General features: G+C 39.4%; 1 protein-coding gene across 1 annotated transcript in view; it reads left to right on the top strand.

Annotated features, from left to right (window-relative positions):
- Positions 1 to 21,605, top strand: part of ap2b1 (adaptor related protein complex 2 subunit beta 1) — a 284,654-nt gene that overhangs the window by 217,954 nt on the left and 45,095 nt on the right. Inside the window, exon 20 of the mRNA XM_059972980.1 lies at positions 2,483 to 2,569. Coding sequence (XP_059828963.1) covers positions 2,483 to 2,569 — 87 coding nt within the window. The remainder of the gene's footprint in view (positions 1 to 2,482; positions 2,570 to 21,605) is intronic.

The following is a 21,605-nucleotide window of genomic DNA, read 5'->3' on the forward strand; positions in this document are numbered from 1 at the left end:
CTGAGGGTAGGAGAGCATTATATAAATGATACAAGACCGTTGATAGAGTCATAGGGTGCTACAGCACAGAAACAAGCCCTTTTGCCCATTTAGTCCATGCTAAACTATTACTCTGCCAGATCCCATTGACCCACATCTAACAATAGCCCTCCATACGCACCACCCCATCCGTGCACTCATCTAAATTTCTCGCAGGTACTGCAATCAAGCCTGCAGCCACCATTCCACACATGTAGCATACTCTGAATGAAGAAGACTGGTTTCAAGGGAGCCGTAGGACATCTAGTTGACCTTTTTCAGGGGCTGAGGGAGCTTAGCAAGTGTGACCGGAAGTGTCCCACTCAGGGTGGGCAACCGGCCCTGCGACACCAGTTCAACTCCCCACAGGAGGCACAGTGGGCATTGGTGAGAGTAAGCATACAACAGCCGCTTACTTCAGTGATAAGAGGGGACCAGCAATAAATGCTGCCTTGCCTACATCCCAAAAATAAAACGAAAGCTCCATCCTCCTGGAAGATGTGCATTTCTATGTGAATTGTTTTTTTCCTTAAAAATGGAGATTTATGCCCACTTGTATAAGAAAATCCAGATTTCAGTGATAATTAGTGTTCATTGGCTTTGTATCATTTATGTCCTTCTCTCCCACCTTACAGAGAGGACATATCCCCATTGTTCTGCATTCTCTACCCTACTCATTACCATATCTCACCTACCTTTAATCTGTTAGCAATTTAAATACCAAATCCGTCCATTCCAAGTCATTAACATAAATTCTGACTGGTTAATATGTATCATCTTTTGATATATAGCAAACTAGAGAAAATTTGGATCTTATTTTCAAAACATGATCATTACAATAAAGTTTTTTTTAAAGAAATTGCAGGAATTTATTTCATGGAGTGATGTGTAATGCTTAGGATTAATCACATCTGTCTCATTAGGTGGCTAATTAATTACTTGCATTTTAGGCATCATAGAACTGCTGAATAGCAGTAATTTTCACCAGAACTGTTATTTGCTGACATTCTGGGGATGTTTTTATGTTGCTGGAGCCCTGGTGTCTGCAGGGAACTCAATGGGTTTAACTTTTCTACTTTTTCACTGATCCCTTTGATCCCACCTGTGGCTGCAAGTCTGATCAAGATTTTTTTTTCATTTGCTGTACATGGGGGACTGACTTTACCTTTTATTTTAGTAAAGTTGAATAACTGTAATCCAGCAATAAACCATTAATGTAAGATGCCTTAAGCATTTAAAATGAATATTTTTTCCATCATCTTTCAATATACTTCACTGGGCAAGCTGCATCTGTAGCAAGAATTTCTCATTTTATTGCAGTTCTGACCATTGTGGAGTTTATTTTTAATGGGTATGTTTGTAGGCAGGCTACTTACTGTATAGCAACAAGAATGTGAAATGCTGTAAAGATTTATTTTATTCTTGTTTGTATCAAAGGGATATCCATTCTACGTTAAAGATTAAGTACATCTCTGCTTACCTTGGTCCCTTACTTCCCTTCTCTGCTCTCTTCCAATCACCCCTACACAAGTCTCCAATAAAGTCTCACAGGATGACATTAAGTCTAATTAGTCTAGGTAAGGCTTTCCATTAACAAGCAAGGTCATTATAACAAACCATGTAAGGATTCTAACCAGTTTTCAGTTTTGGATGCCTTTGTTAATTCATTATTTTCTTGGCCATTTTAATAGTGGATTGATTACTGATTTTGTCAGAGCTGGGTGCAGATCCATGGCTGTACTATTATTATTTAACAGGCATACAGACTTTTCCAACAACTGGCATTTTAGTCATTAGTTTGGCGTGGACATCCATCAAGGTTAATGACTTTCCCAAGTCCAGTTTGGAGAGATGACAGTTGTCCGTGCACTCCAACAATAAAACTAATTTCAAACTAGTTTAAATTATTTCCAGTTGCTTAATATTTAAAAGAAGAATAGCTGTGATTAAGATGGATTTAATTTGCCAAGGGGCAATTGAGTAATGTCACAAATTGGTGCATTGTCATTCTCCTGAGTTTAATTTGTACCAGTTTGATGTGACAAGAACAACCTTTCCGTGGGAAGAATAAGAGGTTCATTAAATAATCTTTTAGGCACCTTGCCAAGCTTCCTTGTAACATAAAAGCCCAAGCAAATTTCTTAGTCTCCAAAGTCATTGTAACACGTGTGTAAAATGGATATTGGATTATTACAGGTGCTCTTCAGAGATTGAGAATGGCCTCCTCCCTCTTTAATATATATTCATCTGCACCTTTGACAGAATGGGATGAATGTTTCTTTAGCATCTCAACTTTGAAACTCTTTGTTGCTGCCCCTGGGTTTTAAAAATGGAGCTCAGCCCAGGGACAACTTTAGAATAGATATCATTCATTTTAAATGCAGAATGTGCCTAAGCTAAATTTAAGTTTGAGATAGTGCTAATAGCATTTGTTCATAATTATTTTTTTCTCTTTCGTATCTAGAGCGTCAGGTCTTCCTTGCTACATGGAAGGATATCCCCAATGAAAATGAACTCCAGTTTCAAGTTAAAGACTGCCACTTAAATGCAGGTAACAGTTTTCATGAAATGCTTTGATTGCAGGCAAGTTCATGGCATGAAAAGTGGAAACTGTTTCCGATATAATATATATATAGAAAGAGAGAATGTTACTGTCTGATATATACAGAAAATGTTTTATATTTGAAGTCCCAAGCCATTAGTACAAATGTATGTATTGCAAGCTATATTAGAATAATATAGGAAAGATTATCCCAAGCATCAAGTTACTTGGCCAAGATTGTCTATGGTACAAACTCCTCAAGGCAGTTGTGTTGAGATTAAGTTGTAAAATATCTTATACCAGAGCTTTTCTTGTACCCCTTAATCACAACTGCAGTGAGATCTACATTAAAATTAAATTTGTCAGAGTTTATGAGGTGTAAATGTCAACTCGTGTTGGTCTGTTTTTCATAATTTTATTCAGGTGCATATTTTGGAGCAGATGTTAATGGATAGAACAATTTCTGATATTTCCTTTTGAGAATTGCATTAATTCATTATACTTTCACAAATGCTGGTGCATAATTATTTTTTTGTTTCTAATATCTAGGGTACTAAGCAATGGATCATCTATCCAACACTGCTGTCATTGAACGTATTTAGTGCTTTGTGGGTGAACAAATCTGCCAGGCTTGTTTAGTATGATGTAATTTTGTGGGATTTCCTGTAGTTTCATTCCATGAGTGTCAGAACTGCACTATTTATTTTAACTTTGATTTGGCCAGAGCTTTCAGTCAACTCAAAGGGTTCAAATCCCATTCCAGAGACGTTAACATTATCTGTCTAACACCTCAGGGCAGTGCTGGTGGAGAACTAAACTGTCCAGAGTTCCTAAGCTTCAAATGTGATGGTGAACATAGAAGATTCTGAAGAGCTGTTTGTTAGACTCAGACACGGCAGAAACGGGCACTTGGGCTGCAGTCATCTATTCAGTGGAAGTGCTAGTCCAGATACTACCAGTGTTTGTCATTTCCACCAAATTCCACCCACACTTTGGGTGAAAAGTTTCTTCAAATCCCTTCTAAATCTACTTCCCTGATGTTAAAATATTCCCTCTGGTTTTATACACCGGTTATGAGGAAAAAATGTATTACCATCTACCTTATCAACACTCCTCAATTAGGTGCCCCCACAATCATCTCTAATCCAAAGAAAACAAATTCAGTCCATTCATCTCTCTTTGTAAATGAAACACTCCGTCCCTAGCTCTCTGAATCTGTCCTTTGTGTGTATATGTTACAGTCGAAATTGCACACAGGACTTAAACTGTGAGGTAACCTGTGTTTTATAAAGCTGTACTATTGCCTCCTTGCTTTTACACTCTATCAAAATTGTTCACCATTATTATACAGAGTGGAGCAAGCAAGTTCACTCAGTTTCGGCCAATTAATATTTCAGTTGATAGAATGATAATTCTCCCAGTGTTTTAGTGGCTCTGTAGCTCACTGCTGCCTTTCATCTGCAGCAACCCAGGTTCGACCCTGACCCCTGGATTCTACATTTTCCCTTCCTTCCACAAATTTCATCTGGATGCTCTGGTTTTCTCCACATCTCAATCATATTTTGTTTCATGGGTTATTTGATTAGAGTAAATAATTCTTATAGGTGGGTGGTAGAATTGATGTGAATATGGAGAGAATAGTTTACAGGAAAATTAGTGAGTAGAAGAAATTACTCAGAAAACTGCCATCGACTTGGTATTTAAATGATACCTTCCTAGAGTCTATTTGTTATGTTGTGACTGTGAATGAAGTCACTGGAGAGACACTGAAGCTGCTGGATATAGAAATCTTTTTTCAGCAAAACAAACAGACATCATACTGGAGACACTCTTGGAAAAAGAGGCCCCTAAACTCAAAGTGCATCACAATTTTATTCCCTTAAGATCAATGGTAACTCAGTACAGTTTCAATAGTTAATAGTGACATTGTTACTTCAATATTTTGGGTTGATATTGCTTCCTTTGGGCTACATATAATTTTCAAACTCCTAAATTTTCATGCCAATACTCCAGACACCCTAGATTGAACGTCAATCACCACTGTCTTTCAGTTGCATTCATGCATATGCAGACATCTCAGGTCAATGGGATGTTTCCTGGTTTGCAATCGATCCCAGTCTGCATCTCCAAGAAGACCATTGTTCTGAGCTGCACCTAAATACACATTCAAATCTGAAGACCAATTGCTGTTGAATATTAATATTTGCTATACATATTCCATAACTCTAAAATATGCCCTAACAGTTATGCGATAGTGTTCTGTTCCTGTTTGATACATTTTGACAAAGTGTTAGATGTTCATCACGTTGCACTACAAGTTCAAAAGCATCATCATAATCCAACTTAATATAATACTTAGGCAACCAGTTCTTCAAATTAAAGCATGAGAACGTTAGAGTTCATTTCTGTTGCAGGAAAGAGTCTTTTCTCATCACATTTACAATAGGAGCTCCACAGATTGTGATGGTTTGCTGCTTTGAGGGGAAATAGTTCCCCATGCATTTTTATAACCCTTTGAGACAAGATTGGATTTATTGAAAATTTGCTGTGATGCTCTTTTCAAGAGGCTTTTTTTTACTCTGAAAGTGTACACTGTGGCCTATTATCTGGCTCACTGTCAATTTATAGATTTTTTTTCTTTCACTTATATGTAATTCTATGGCAAACTTTACAATATGGTCACCACTTTGAAAACGTGTTGTTATGTGAAAGTCATTCCATTGTGTTGCCCACTGAATTTTAAAAGTCAGATTATTGAATCACGTATGAGATAGAATAGATTACAAACTACAAATATATATCTTGGTTTAACGGAAAAAGAATACGGTCTGGCTTCTGAGATTTCAAATCGAACATTGAAAAAGTTAGTAGAAATCCATCTAATGAAGACTGAAGCTTTCATCAGGCCTGTACACTTTGACCATATTTCTTGAATTAGGTTTGTTTCCACTTTAGGTACCAGCTCTACATATTAAAATGAAAATTAGAAAACTTCCTATCACCTTAAGTACTTCATTAGCTGAAAGAACTAACTGTGTGTGGTCATGAACAAAATTGGATTACTTCTGTTTCAAAAAGCGCTCCAAAGTTCCCGCCAATAATAAACACCTTAAGATTGAAAAAATAGTAACATTGGTAATATGTCCTCAAAATTCTGTTTATTGGTAATTGACATAGGCTCACATAGGCCATTAGATCTGGTGAAGTCTTTCAATAATTTTGACTCAGTAGACTGCTGTCATTTTCAATTACCATTGATGATATTTTATCTAACCCAAGGTGCAGTGTAACAGACAAACAAAAGAACAACGTCTGAAAAGCTGTGAACAGGTGCATATGAATTAGTTTGAACAAGAGAAGCCAAATAAGCTATTGGGCATACTTGCTGTTCTCTTTTTATTAAAATAGATTTCATTATGAAACTGGGCATTCATATATTTCTGTTACTGAGTGTAATATGGTCAATTAAATGCATGAAATCTCTTGGTTGATTGGAATGCTACTGCCTGGAAATTTTCAACTCACCATATCATTTTCTTATTTCTTTGTCTTTTTTATCAATATACTTGACAGCAAGAGACTTACAATGTCATTTTTAATTTTGCTTAGGCCACCAAAGGTTGAAACAAGAAGTGTAGAATAAATGAAATTTTTGGGTTCTTTTGTAAAACTTTAAGTGTTTAGGCAAATGTAATTAGATGAAAAGGAAATGTACATTCTGCTAGGACGTAAAGGATAATAATCTGTCATAGAATGTTGGCTTTAGTGCATGTGCAGAATGCAAGTGGCAGAAGAGGAAAAAGGCTAATGTGTGTAACCTAGCTACATAAGAGATTGGTGTTATTCAAGCTGGGAGCCCTGAAGTGCTATCGACTGGCATAGTCGAACAACTTACATGGATCCCAAGTTTGTCAAACCATAGTTTATTTGAAGGCTTTAATAATTGTTTTCTCATGATAACGGCACTGTTCTTTTTTCAAAATGTTCTTGGATATCAAAGTATTACCTGGCTGCTTAGAAGCCTCCTTAGTGACATATACAAAATGCTGGAGGAACTCAGTAGGTCAGGCAGCAAATGTGGAAATAAATAAACAGTTAACATTTCAGGCAGAGACCTTCCTTCAAGTCTGAAAAGGGAGGAAGAAGAAGCCAGAATAAGAAGCTGGGTGGGGTAAGTGTACAAGCTAGAAGGTCATAGGTAAAGCCAGATGAGTGGAGGAAGGGGAGAGGAAGCAATAAGCTGGGAGATGATAGGTGGGTAAGATAAAGAGCTGGAGATATAGGAATCTGATAGGAGAGGAGAATGGACCATGGGAGAAAAGGAAGGAGGAGCCACCAAGGGGAAGTGATAGACAGGTGAGGAGAAGAACAAAGAGGCCAGAGTGGTAAAATGAAGAAGAGGGAAGGGAGAGAGGAAGAAAATTACTGGAATTAGAGAAATTGATATTTATGCCATCTGGTTTGAGGCTACTCAGATTGATATGAAGTGTTGCTGAGGGTGGACTTGGTGTGGCAGTAGAGGAGGCCATGGACTAACATTTTAGAATGGGAATGGGGGCTGGAGTTAAAATCCTGCTTGATGCAGATGGACAAAGCAATCCCCAATCTATATCGGGTCTCACCAATGTAGAGGATGCCACTCGGCATCGGATACCCCAACAGATTTGCAGGTGAAGTGCTGCCTCACCTGGAAGGACCCAGAATAGAAGTGAGGGAGGAGATAAGTGGGCAAGTGCTGCACTTGTTACATTTGCAGGGCTGAGTGCCAGGGGGAAGATTAATGGGGAGGGACGAATGGGCAGGGGAATCATGGAGAGAGCGATCCTTGGTGGGGAAATAAAGATGTATTTGGTGGTAGGATCCCTTTGAAGTGGTGGAAGTTGCAGAGAATAATGTCCTGGATGCAGAGGCTTGTGGGGTGGTAGGTCAAGAGGAACTCTATCCCTATTAAGATGGTGGGAAGATGGGGTAAAGGCTGATGTGTGGGAAATGGCGATTTCCTGGACTCACTAACCCATCTTAGTGGGTTTGCTTGTCTAGTCTTCTGAACGAAAGTTGTTTCAAAAAAAGATTTTTTTAAATCCAATCAGCTTCCACAAGTTACTTAATATACTTCATGCTGTCTTTGCCATAAGGATTTCCAATAGAAATTAACATTCCTTGGCTTCACTTAGTGAAAGCAGTTGAAAAAACATCAGATTTTTTCCTGTCTACAGGGAAGTGACATGTCACTGATTTGGTTACTATGCATCTCTTACTGTGTAAAAAGTAGAATTAAAAATAAGGCCGTATTTGTTCTGAAATGTAATTAACACTGTGATTGTTGCAAAATCTCTAATTATAACCTTCATACTATAATTATGGAACCTACTAAATATAATGCTATCATGTTAGATCTATTACAATCATACTGTAATTAGAGCTGTTAACAAGTATTTTATGCACAAAGTGCTAGATAGATCCATTTGACGAATTACTGAGGCATGAACTTGTTGGTTTTCCTTGCCTTTAATATCATTGGCTATAATTAGTTCAGATTTGAAGGTGACCGTGAGATCACTGTTTGAGTGAGAACGTGAATGACTGATCTAGTCAACAGGTGCTTGGAGCCGTCAGTGGTGCATTAAGCAAGTGATGTCACTCAGCATGATTAACAACAGATATAATGCAGTTTTGAGATTTGCACTTCTTGCATTCTACTCAATACCATTTCTCCTCCACTTAACAATTGCTGGTTCTACAGTCTTTGCCAACTGAAAGGATCACAAGATATTCTTCTGAAACTGGGTTAGTGGTTTTGATTGGAATGGATTTCAATGACAGCATCAACTGTACAGAGCCTTAGACTCCTTAGGTGGGTAAACATGTCCACTATCTGGAGGATTTGGTCATTTATTGCAACTTCATTTTCTACCCAAGTGATTCCTTCTGGCTGGCACACCACATCGTGTCTGTCTAGTGTTGCTTATGAGGCCAATGTTGTTAGAATGTGCAGAGAATTAGTCCATATTCTGCTGCATTTCAGTTTGAGACCTAGCTTTTGGGGAACAGTTCTCAACATGTCAAAGGATTAAAAAAATCACTTCCTTAAACTTTATTTTCCTCCGAGTGCTCCAGTTTCCTCACGCAGTCCAAAGATGTACCAGTTGGTTGGTTGGTTAGTTGTTGATTGTAAATTGTCCCTGATTGGGCTAAGATTAAATCGGGAGATTGCAGGGCAGTGTGGCTCAAAGGGCCGGAAGGGCCTATTCTGTATTGTATCTCAATGAAGTAAAAAAAAATTTTAAACTTTAGTGTCCTCGGATTGAGCAACTTCTTGGGAGCCTGGTATCTAATACCATTCTCAGTTCCACAGTCACAAAGGGCCTCTCTAAGCAGGACAGATTACTCCATGACAAAGAACACTAGTACAAACACAGCAAAACAACTGAATTGATGCCAAGAGATAAGATTTCTGTTTATTTACCTTTGTACAAAATGCAAAAGAACGTGCAGTCTTGGAATTATTAGACCATTGTATAAAATTCACCAAGCGACCAAACTTTGTGTTAATCTCCAAAGGAGATTGATGTTACCTGACTGCATCAAATGCTTTAGTCAGGCCAGTGAAAGTCATGGAAAGCTTGCAATTTTGTCCGTGTCATTTCTCTGTAAATTGACAAAGTTGGAACGTTGGAGATACAAGAAAATGCAGATGCTGGCATCTAGAGCAATAAATAATCTATATTGGGATGGGGGTGTGGAAGAAAGGGTTAATGCTATAGATCAAAATCATGCATATAGACTGAGGGTGGAGAGGAGAGATAGCCAGTCACAAAGAGAGAGACAGGGATCAGAAGGTGATTGGTGGGCCAAGGAGTCATGGTCAGATGGAGCCTGGAGGAGTGAGATAGGGGAGCAGAAGGCAGGTGGATGTTAGAGGGGGGCAAACACAAAAGAAAATTGGAATATTACATCTGTGGTCCTTTCTTTCCCAAAGCCTTAGCAAGCCTCAGGCCAAAACACTTGTTCAATATGCAACAAACGATCTACTGCAGGAACTTAGCGGGTTAAGAATTAGAATTTAATTTCTTACATCCATCTCAGAACATGAGGGAGTAAAAATCTTCATGCTGTGTCTCCATCGCTATGTACAAGCAATAATGAAGGGAAATGTGGGAGGGTAGTACCCCAACACTAAGATTGTATACTTAACTGCTTGGTACATATGTATTTACAGTCAGATATACAATCAGGTCAATGTGTATTAGCACATGTAATAGCCTGGTGAAAGAAGCTATCCCACACCCTGTTGGTCCTGGCATTTATTCTGCGGTACCACTTGCCAGATGGAAGCAGCTGAAACAGTTTGTGGTTGAGGTGGCTGGAGTCTCTGATGATCCTCTGTGCCCTTTTTACACACCTGCTGCTGTAAATGTCTTGAATAGAGGAAAGCTCACATCCACAGATGCTCTGGACTGTCTGCACCACTCTCTACAGTGCCCTGCAATTAAGGGTAGTACAGTTTCTGTACCGGGCGGTGACACAGCCAGTCAGGATGTTCTCGCTGGTGCCTTTGTAGAAAGTCCTGAAGTCTTGGGGACTCGTGCAACTTCTTCAGCTGTCTGAGGTGAAAGAGGCGCTGCATTTGTGGGAAGAAAGGAATTGATGTTTCAGGTTAAAACCCTGCATCAGGAGGCAGAGAGTGGAAAGGCAAGATGGCCAGTCCAAGGAGGAGAAGGGGACTCATGAGAAAGGAGTCTGAGATGATTGGTGGACTAAGGAGGAATGACAGGTGCCAAGTAATGTTCAGGAGGGGGGCAGGCATGGAGATGAAAGATCATGACAGGTGAATCCTTTTCTCCCATAGATGAGCTGTTCAAACCACTGAATTCTTCTAGCAGATTGCTTGTTGCTCATTATTCCAACATCCGTAGCCTCTTGTGTGTTTGCACTTGTTCAATACGTTGTATTTGAAAATACATTAGGATTCTGACAAAGATTTTGCCAACTGTTAACAATAAGGAGCTAATTCAGTGGTGTTTGCTGGACATCCTTTACCCTTCCGTTCATATAATTGGGCCCTGGATGCATCATTATACCACAATGGTATTGTTCCTTGGATCCATGTTTACTAGAAGATTTCAACCATTTTCAGAGCGGCAGTTATAAGCAAGTCTCTGGCTGTGTGCAAGCTGTTTACATTGTACATGTCTAGTGCAGCACCTACTCCAGCTACCTAGCCATTTGACAGCAATTGACTTTTTTTCACCTGGAAGATCATTAAAGTATCTGCTGATTAGCTGGATGACAATCAGTTGCCTCAGCGCTGGTGATCTGTCCCTTTCTAATTCCTATTTCAAGACACTGATTCTCTTTACAACATCCTTCTGTGGTAGTGGTAATCAGGGAATAGTCTTCCTCATGACCCTTTAGCATCAGTCACTTAATGTGAATTCATTGAGCCCACTTAATACTTCTTGCAATCTATTATTAGTATTCTCACTCAATGCCACTCTTTCAAGCTTTGTATCATCTGCATCCTTGATTATTATATATTAAAGAAATGTAACTGTACATTATCTGTCAAATTCTGTCCCCAAGGAAACAGTAGAGGCTGCCTCATTAAATGTATTTAGAATACAGATAGATGTTAGCATAGTAGAGGGGATTAAGAAGTAAGGGGAAAAGGCAGGTAGGTGGAACTGAGTCTTGTGATCTTACTGAATAGTGGAGCAGGCTTGTCAGGCCAGATGGCTTGGTCCTGCTGCTACCTCTTATACTATTATATTTGATATGAAAAGCTATCAGTTCCCTCTACTTCCCACCTCATTAAGAATTACTTCTTTAAGAAAACTGCCTATTCATGCTTTGTGTTCCTATTTGTGTTGCTAATAATGTTTTAACTCCCTAAGCTTCAATCTTGCAAACTGGTTTCTGTTGTAGGCTTTATTAAATGCCCTTGAAAATCCATGTAGACATCATCTGCATTCCATGCATCAACGTTATAACCTTTATCAAAAAAAAAATTCAATCCACGCTGGCTGTAATCCATTCAGGTTTGTGGTCCCTGTATTTGCCAAGGTTGTGATGAGGTCTGGCAGACCCAAACAGTATCAGTGGGCAAGTTATGGGTACATTTCATTTAATAGCATTGTTCATGGAATCTTTGATTGTTCCATTAATAGTCAGACCAATGGGAAAGTTTGTACAGTAATACTGGAATTTTAATAAAGTGGTTAAAATGTCACTGTTCCTTTGGATCATATTTTCACATACCCTCCTTCCAACATTGTTTGATGAAACAAATTTTTTCACTTCCCCTGCCATCTGTTATCAGTATGTTGGTTCAATGGTACAATTTAATATCAGAGAATGTATACAGTATACAACCTAAAATCCTTCCTCTTCACAGACACCCACAAAACAGAGAAACATCCCAAAGAATGAATGACAAAAGCCGCAAGAACCTCAAGGCACCCCCCCCCCCCCCACGCACAAGCAGCAGCAAAAATATCAATCACCACCTCCCACCATGCAAGGAACAGCCAAGCCCCCCCAGAGTTCATCAAGAACTACTGTCCATCCCAAAAGGCTCTCTCTCTCGCTAGCAAAGGAGAGAGAGGTCGCTTCCGCAACAGACGACAGAGAGTCTTGCAGTGTCGCTTATTTGAGCTCCCCCAACTCAAGGGCCTTCTTTCGACAGCGAACACTGCTTTCTCGATGTTTCAGTGTGCTTCAGTCGGCGACAGCGGCGAGGAGGCAAGGCTGCACCCCAAAGGCACACATCTCCCAGGCCACACCTGAAGATATCAAAAGCACCAGGCCGCTCAGCAAGCTCCGAGAGTGAGAACCCACCACCGTGAAGAACATCATCAGTCTGAGTGGAGCTGTGGATCGCGGACCCCAACAGGATGGAACAACTTTTAACATTTAAAAACTCATTATTTAGGAATTATATTCCAGGTAGTCATACAGGTTTAGTAGTTATAGTGCAATTACTTCCATGAGGTTAGGGTTTAAAAGCAGTTTCAAATCAATTATACATTCACAATGGGATTATATTTTTGGTGAGTAAATACAGTCTAAAATGTACTAGCATCTATTTCCTGTTCAGAGTAAACTAAGTATATACTGTTATGAAATGGCAAGGAAACACTTCCTTCGGTCAACAATTTCAATATCACTATTTTGTTTGTTTACATAGCTGAAGTGGTTATTCTAATTTTTCATTATTAGCATTCCTTAAGATTCTCGGACAAAAGCCCAGAGATTGAGCTTTTATTTTATGACAGTATGTTGAATATTCCATTCCATTTAGCCAGTCTAAACCACAAGGATCCATTACACATCACCCTTTCTTAACATTCTCACACCTCTGTACGTTGACAGAGTCATGGTTCTATCAGGGCTTGCTGACAGATGTTAGATTTTGCTATTTTCTGGATTTGTGAGCCACAAGCCATTTCTGATTTTGCAGCCGGCCAGCTCTGTTAATGTAGGCAGAGTTTGCCATTCTCCTTGCAGGTGTTGTTATTTAAGCAGTATTTCTAATACTAACCTCTGGGAAGTAACAGTGAGCATTTCCCTCCAGTCCAAAAAACACAGCTTTTCACGATTGTTCTTTGTTAGTAATTTTCCGCTCTACGTTCTTACAGTTGCTTCTATTCCAATGACTTCAAATGTGATGGCAGGCTTCACGTGGTAGTTTATCAAACAACATTTCCAACTCTATATTGCCACGTCAGTTATATTTTGCCTTTCAGCATACACAATTCATCAATATACTCTTTCAAGTTAGTTGGGCATATGTTGCCTTTTATAAATTCAGGCTAACTTTTTTCAAGCAGCTTCTAATTCCATCCCTCACACCACTGAGGGTAGCTTGATTGGTTTATCTCTCCACCCTTCACTGAGGAAGGGTATAACATCAGTAATGATCTAATCCATAAGCCCAGTGGCGCTACTGCCTCACAGTTCCTGCGACACTGTTCCAATCCAGTCTTTGGAGCTGTCGGTGTGAAATTTACGTGTTCTCCCTGGGCTTCTGGGTGCTCCAGTTTCCTCCTACATCCCAAGGGTTAGTAGGTTGGTCTGCCGCTGTAAATTTGCCCCTAACGTGTAGATGAGTGCAGAATCTGAAGGAGGCTGAGGAGACTGCAGGGAGAATAAATTAAGATTAGTGTAGACCTGGGGTGCACGGACCCTTTGGTTAATGGTAAGGGTCCATGGCATAAAAAGGTTGTGAATTGAATTGAATTGACTTTATTACTTACATTCTTAATATACAAGAGGAGTAAAAATCTTTACGTTACGTCTGAACATGCAATGTGCAATTAGAGTAATTTATAATCAATAGTATGTACTATGTACAATAGGATAGTCTATATAACATGGAAATACAGTTGCGTCAGCATGAATTAAGCAGTCTGATGGCCTGGTGGAAGAAGCTGTTCCGGAGCCTGTTGGTCCCAGCTATTATACTGCAGTACCATTTCCCAGCTGGTAGCAGCTGGAACGGTTTGTGGTTGGGGTGACTCGGGTATCCAATGATCCTTCAGGCCTTTTTTACACACCTGTGTTTGTAAATATCCTGTATAGTGGGGAGTTCACATTCACAGAAGAGTCCTGAGATTGAGGGAAGTACAGTTCCCATACCAGGCAGTGATGCAGCCAGTCAGGATGCTGTCAGTCGAGCCCTTGATGTAGATAGTTGCTTGGTTGTGGTTAGAATAGCCTATTTCTGTGAGGACCAACTTTGACTTTCTGATTCCCTTGAATGATTCCTTTGGAAGATTATGGCCAGTGCTTCTGCAATTTCCTCCATTACTTTTCCTCAAACTGTATCCCACATGGATCAGGTTACTTAGCCAACTAGTCTTCCCAGTAACTTGTCATCAATTTTCAAGACAGGCAAAAGATTTTCACTGCACAGTGTGACATTCAAGCTGTTTCCGCTCATCTTTTCTGAGGGGAAATCTGCCTCCAAAACTGCTGCTGAAATTGTCAGGTGTGGCGGTCTCTCGCAATTATATATGGCCATAATTTTATTTTTTATCTCTGACTATTCCATGGAAACAGCCCCAAGCAACCAGGAAAACTTTGAAGGAAGATACTCAATTTGTAGCTATCATTTTCTGTTTAGATAATGATTAAAAAGTAGTATGCCTTAGCTGTTTGAAAAGCTAGAAGGCACAGTTAGCACAAATGAAAGCGTAGAAGGACAGCGCTGAGGGTCTGGGGGCAGAAGTTGAAAACTAATGAGTCTCTGGTGAATAGCTGGAATGGAACAAATGAGCAGTTAATAATGGGTTGCTTAACTCCTTTTTAAAAAAAAGCATGATAAGATTGAGTTGAATGTATGTCAGAGTTAGGGGGTAAACAAGATATGATAATTTCCTTGCTGCTGGGACATGAAATACATCTTCCATTGAGTATTCGATTTTTCAGAACTTTAATACAGCAATTTGAGCCACTCCCAGAACAAGGGGAAAATATTTGCAGAATTTTTTTGCTAATTAAATCAGCAAAGTAGGATTCATGAGAGAGAGAGATTCTGCAGTTTGTGTAGGAGGAGTTGAATTCATTGGTTGTGGAAAATCTCAACTGGCTGATACTTAGTGACCCATGCCAGGAAATGTTGAACCTGAATCTAGATTGGAGTGATTCAAGTCAGGGTCCCAGAACTGTTTAGAAGCTCGGCAAAATGTCCCCCGTAATTTTTTTTGTTACTTTTGCCCAAACCGTTATAATCTTTAGTTTCTGTGTCAACAATTGTACATTTTTGTATCAGACCCAATGAAGTTTGTACAGTAAATCTTGATAAAAAGAAAAACTGATTAACCTTCCTTACTACAGTGTAAGGAGACACCAAGAACTTGTTCTGTGCCAGGCCATAGGACAAAATACACTACATTAAATGGAAAGAACTGTTTCCGAATAAAAAGCTGAACATATTGGAAATACTCAGTTGATAAGGCAGTGTATTTGGACAGTAAAACAGTGTTAATGTTTCTGCTGAATGTTCCAATAAAATGGAGCTTTTTTTCTGTTGCTTTCCATTTAAAATCACAAATCCTTGTCTCTGTATTTGTCATCCCTGTTTCACTGAAAACCATTCCATCACCTCAGCCTGTCATTTTCCTTAGTGTGGCTTTTGGTTCCAGTTCCTTAAGTTCAAGCCTTGTTGATTTGAATGGATATGACCAGGAGCCTATAGCTACTTTGGCCATTCACCAACAGGTCTGACCACTGTGTGACATACTATCAGGCTCTGTTCCCACTTGCCAAAGCTGCTCTCTGTTCTAGGCCAACCTTGGATAGCAAAGTCAAAACCTGGCTGTTTTTATCACCAGAGGAAAAACAATTCTGGACTGTTCTTCCACTCTCAGTTCCAAAAACATGCGAGCAGTCCATGTAATTATTAATCATTTATTAAGCTTGCCTGCATCACTGCCGCCCTATAAACCAGGTTACAAAGCTCAGCTGCTATATCTTGCCTCCTACTAGGTCCCACTTGTAGTTCACTCATGAGCTTGTTAACTAGACAGGCAACAGGTTAACTAATGCTTCAGTTTTAAAGTACTCATCCATGTTTTCAAATTCCTCCATTGACTAACTTCTGTATCACCAAGAGCTCCAGAAGCTATATAATCCAGCAGGCTATGTTCACTGCTCTAATCCCAACCACTTGTCCCTATCTGATTACGCCAGTTAGTTCTGCATTCAGTTGCCCAAAACCCTAAATAGTGAAGTTCTGTCTGATTCTTTCATTTATTGCACCTTTATTGTTTCTTAAGACCCATTTGCTCACAATTCCCTATTATCTTTATCTGTCATTTGTTCAGTAACACTCCTCTGGAACATTTTGGGATGTTTATGCTATATTGAAAGCCGTAAATAAATGGAAGGTGAATGTTGTGAAAAGATTGGACCTGAACCTGCTGTTGCTGTTCCTGCAAAGCAGGGTGAAATGAAGGCTTTTTGGAACAATGTAGACAGATACTACACTGCACACAAAAGCAATTTACAATCTTGGCAGGATTGGAAGTGAGAGAAACGTCATTGGCTATAATTTCACCTGATCAAAACCAAGTCAGAAAGTGAAACCACCATAGAAAACAAGTAGAAAAAGGTGGAAGCTTTACTATTGAGCAAATATATTTTTTATGTAAAAAAAAATTCCATTATTTTCATTATAACTTATAAAAATTCCAAAAATACAATATCTGTTCATGATTTTTTAAAAAAGGCAGTTTGATTGGTGTTTATAAAATCAAGGATTGTTGCCAGTGATAAAAACACATTGTTCTTAGCAGACCCATTTGTCACAATATTATTGTGAACATTCACATTCAGGTCTGTTCACCTTCTCAATGCTGGAGATACGCAAAATTTATGTATATCTCTTGGTGTTATCTGTGACTGTGAAGCTCAATTTTACCAGTGCTTTTATGGTTATGTCTTCTGTCTTTGTATTGTACTACTGCAGCATAGCAGCAAATTACGTGTCGTATGAGATGGTGATAATAAACTTGATTCTGATTTCCTGTTTTTACAGTTATAAAAAGGAATAAGTTGATTAAAACAACTTCTGATTTAGAGCATGTGAGGATTTTTACTGCATTATTCAGCTTTTTCCTCCCAGCTGGAACATCACTGGAATAAATAAGGTTAAACGACTCTAAGCTCAGAGAGCAATTGAACCGTGCATCGACTGCAGAATAACGATAGATTTACACAGCCAGAAATTCCAGCAAGATTCAATATTAACTTGCTTTTTGTGGAATTTCACACTGTTTACACATAGAGGAGACTATCTAAAGTCTCAATACTTTAAATGGGTTACAACATTCATTAAACAAACAATTGAAATTTATATTAAATATGGTGGTCCATAGATGGTTTAGGGTAGCACATCTTTTATGCCACCTAGGGAAATTGTTTGAAATCTGATCCAGAAGCACAATAAATAATACAATTTCCTTCTGGGTCTTTGCTTTATCTAATATTCGGAGGCTTGTAAATGCCAGCCATGAGCATTAGTGAACATCATTGGTGCATATTAAAGATACAGCTATCATGGGTTACCCATATGGAAGCAGGCATTCAAACATTACACCTCAGATGATAACTGTGCCCTAATTTGTATCCCTGAATAGGTTACCTAACCAGTTAAATAATATAATGCAGAGTTCCAGCTGTACGATGAGGAGCATTCTGACTAGCTGCACCGTTCTGGTATGGAGGGGTGGGGGGGGGGGGGGGGGGGGCTACTGCACAGCATCAAAGTAAACTGCTGAGAGTGGTCAAATTAGTCTGTTCCATTCTGGGTGCCAGCCTCTGTAGTATCCAAAACATCTTCAAGGAGTGGTGCCTCGGGAGTGGGCTAATGGGTAGAGGTGTTAATCAGCTTGGGGGAAGTAACTGTTTTTGAGTCTAGTAGTCCTGGTGTGCATTCTGCGTAGATTCTTCCCCATTGGGAGTGGGGCCAACAGTCCATAGCAGGGTTGATGGGATTATTCATGATATTGCTGGCCTTTTTCTGGCATCTTTCTATGTATATGTCCTTGAGGGTATGTAGGCTGGTGCTGGTGATGCATTTGGCAGTTTTAACAACCCTCCTGTCCGTCACAGGGCTGTTTCCGTGGCACATAGTAATGCAGCACGTTAAGATGCTCTTATCTGCGCATCTATAGAAGATCTTATTGATGTACATAGTTCTGCTCTCTTCAGCCTCCTCAGAATGTGGAAGCACATTGGTGAGCTCTCTTGACTGTGGTGGATGTGTTATGGGACCAGGAGAAGTTGTACAAGATAAGGAGTAGTTTCTACTGCTTTGCCACCAATGAAAAGAGAGGTGTGTATGGTCCAAGTTCTCCTGAAGTCAATAACCATCTCCTTTGCCTTGTTGACATTGAAGAGGAGGTTATTTTCCTGGCACTAGGCTTCGATCTCTTCCACCTCCTCATCATTGTTGGTGATGAGTTCCACCATTGTCGAGTCATTGGTGAATTCAATAATGTGATTTCATGGGTACTTCCCATGCAGCAGTATGAGAGCAGTGTGTACAACACCAGGGAGCACTCATGTTGACGATGGGGAGGGAGGAGAGGTTGTGCATCCTGACAGTCTGTTTGAGGTGTGTTGATTACACCCAGTTACACAGTGATCAAGAATGTTATTTCCACTTAAATAGTTTATCTGTTCTGAAACATATCTCCATGTTTTTGTCTCTTTGCTAATTACATTTAACAGTAAGAAAGCATTAATTTATGGATTAATGTTACTTGGTTTCAGCAGACAGGTTAGGATTCTTTTTCTGCAGGTTTATATAAGCCAGGGAGTGAATGAAAAATCACTTGTCTGGTAGCTTATTTTGCAACACTCATAACACCAAATGTGGTTACTGTTCAATAATTTGCTGTTGTGACAGTAATGCAATTACAAGGAAAATAGAGCATCAGCTAGTCTGGTTATGTCTGAGGGACCCAAGTAACCTCTGGGGAAAATCAATGATTTGCTGCAGATTTTAGTCTATTCCCTCATTCCTCTGTAGCAGGAGTCTAGGGGAACGTTCAATGAAGATACAGAAGGCTATGATTGGTTTAGAGAGTGCAAACAGAGGGGAGCTGTTTCAGTAGTTGATGGATCAAGAACTAAGAGACATAAATTTACTTTGAAGATAAACTTTCAGAGCCTGCATAGAGTAGTAACAATTACTACGTGAAATTATCCGTTTTACAGTAACTCTTCCTGTGCCTTCTCTGAGTGAGGCTGCCAGTTCATGTCATCTATTTGTCAGACTTGATTTGATGCTGTACACGGTGTGAAAGGCTGTTAAGAACTCAATTGAAATTTCTAAAGCCTGTTTCAGATAGAATCCTAAAGGCCAGCAGAAATTTGGCATTCAGTGTATCTGAGTGGTGGAAAGCTCCAATAAGAGCAGACAGGATGCTAGTTTATTTTGCTGGTTCATTTGTATTCAAGATCCTCAAAAGCTGTCAGCTTACATCTGGAGAACAGTTTACAGTTTTGGCCTAAGACAGCTAAGAGAACAGTAATGTGCTTGCTGCTAACATTTGGAGCTACAATTTGATCAGGTGGGGTCCTAGTCTTAAAAATATCTTAGAAGAGACAATGTGTAATAACAAAAAAGAGCTTGTTAGCATAAAATGTCTTAAGGTACTTGAAAAGAAAACAAACCAGCAAATGTTCTCTTTAGACTACAGGATAGTGTTTGGTTAAAATACTGAGGCAGTAATTGGTGACTTCAAGAAAATATCCAAAGGCTAGGCTCAATCATTTAAATGTTCTTACACAAGATGCAAGGGACAGACAAGAATAATCTAGGATAAAGGCATTCAGTGTAGGCGGTTAATAAGGACACTATTAGAAACAGTTCAGAGGTAACGAGTGTGGAAAAGAGTTTTGGCAGTGATGAGGTGAGGGCATAGTCTACAGTGTGAAAGAGGACGGAGATAGTTTTAATGTTGCGCAAAATATGTTTTGCGGCTTAACTACAGATCAAACAGAACATCAGTGTTCCTAAGTTGAAAGGGGCTGGTGTCTACACCAAGGGAGCTGAGCTTTTGATGGGGCATCAGAAAGTATAACTTAAGACTTTGGTCAGTCTGCTGTTTGTTTATTTAGAGATACTGCACAAAGCAGGCCCTTCTGGCACAACAAGCTGCCCCACCTAGATTATCCTAGACATGAGGCACTCTACTTCTTCCACAAACTGATGACAGACCTGCAGAATGAGCATGTGGAGGAAACTGAGGGGTCAGGAGAACAAGATGTACCTCTGTGTCCATGATTAATTTAACTGGGAGCATTGTGTACATCAGAATCAGATTGATTATCATTGACTTGTACGAGATTATGTACATCAGAATCACGTTGATTATCACAGACTTGTATGATATGATATTACAATGAATTACAGAAATAAATTATACAAATGAAAGGAATAGCAAGTTACCAGTAGTATCCATAGATTCACAAACTTTCAGAAATCTGATGGTAGGGGGGAAAAAAGCTGTTTCTAAATCACTGAGTTTGAGTCTTTCTCCCCACTGGTCGTAACACGGAGTGGGCATGTCCCAGAAGGTGAGGGTCATTGCTAACAGATCCTTCTAAATTGAGAGACCATTTTTAATTAGACATCCACAATGAAGAGGAGACAAAGATCAGATCCTTGGGTAGTGAAGCTATTGCAGGTTTTCACAGTGAAGGAAAGAATCGGATAATGACACTTCTACAGAATTGTTCATAGGGAAAAGTGATGCTATCAACCATGTTCAAATCACAGATGGATTTTGGACGGCAAGGAGAGAAAACCAGTTGCGATTAGCACCACGCTATTACAGCTCAGGGGTATGGAGTTTGGAGTTCAATTTCAGTGCAATCTGTGAGGAGTTTGTATGTCCTCCCCATGGGTTTCCTCCAGGTGTTCGTTTCCTCCAAAGACGTGCTGGATAGTAGGTTAATTGGCCATTGTAAATTGTCCTGTGATCAGGCTAGAGTTAAATAGGTGGGTTGTTGGGCTCATTGAGCCGGAAGGGTCTGTTCTGCGCTGTATTGCTAAATGAATAAATAATATCACAGGATAAATGCAGTAGTATCCCAGCCAGTGCAAGAACTCTGATGCTAGTCAGGAAAAATATACTAACTTATGTTATTAATCATAATGAAATGTTTGCCATTTTTATTGCTTAATATGATTCTACAGTTACATGTCTTGTACAAGAGAAACACTATTTATGTCAAACTCTAATTTGTTATATAACATTCCAGATATTAATTTTATACATAGACGTAGCTGCAGAACTCGCAATGTGAATCGAAGAGTTAATAACTACTTCAGACGAGTCAGGCAATAGTAGTTTAGGTCATAGGTGTGTAAGTTTGACATATCTGCAGCACGCTTACAGTTGGTAGTAGAAAAGGGGGAACGTTAAAGGAACAAGCAAGAGAGGTTTATTTTAATATTGAAAGTGAATTTAAACACTGATTAACATAATATAGAAATACTAACTTTCATAATATGTGATATTACTATTAA

Source organism: Hypanus sabinus, chromosome 6, assembly GCF_030144855.1.
Source record: "Hypanus sabinus isolate sHypSab1 chromosome 6, sHypSab1.hap1, whole genome shotgun sequence".
Lineage (NCBI taxonomy): Eukaryota > Metazoa > Chordata > Chondrichthyes > Myliobatiformes > Dasyatidae > Hypanus > Hypanus sabinus.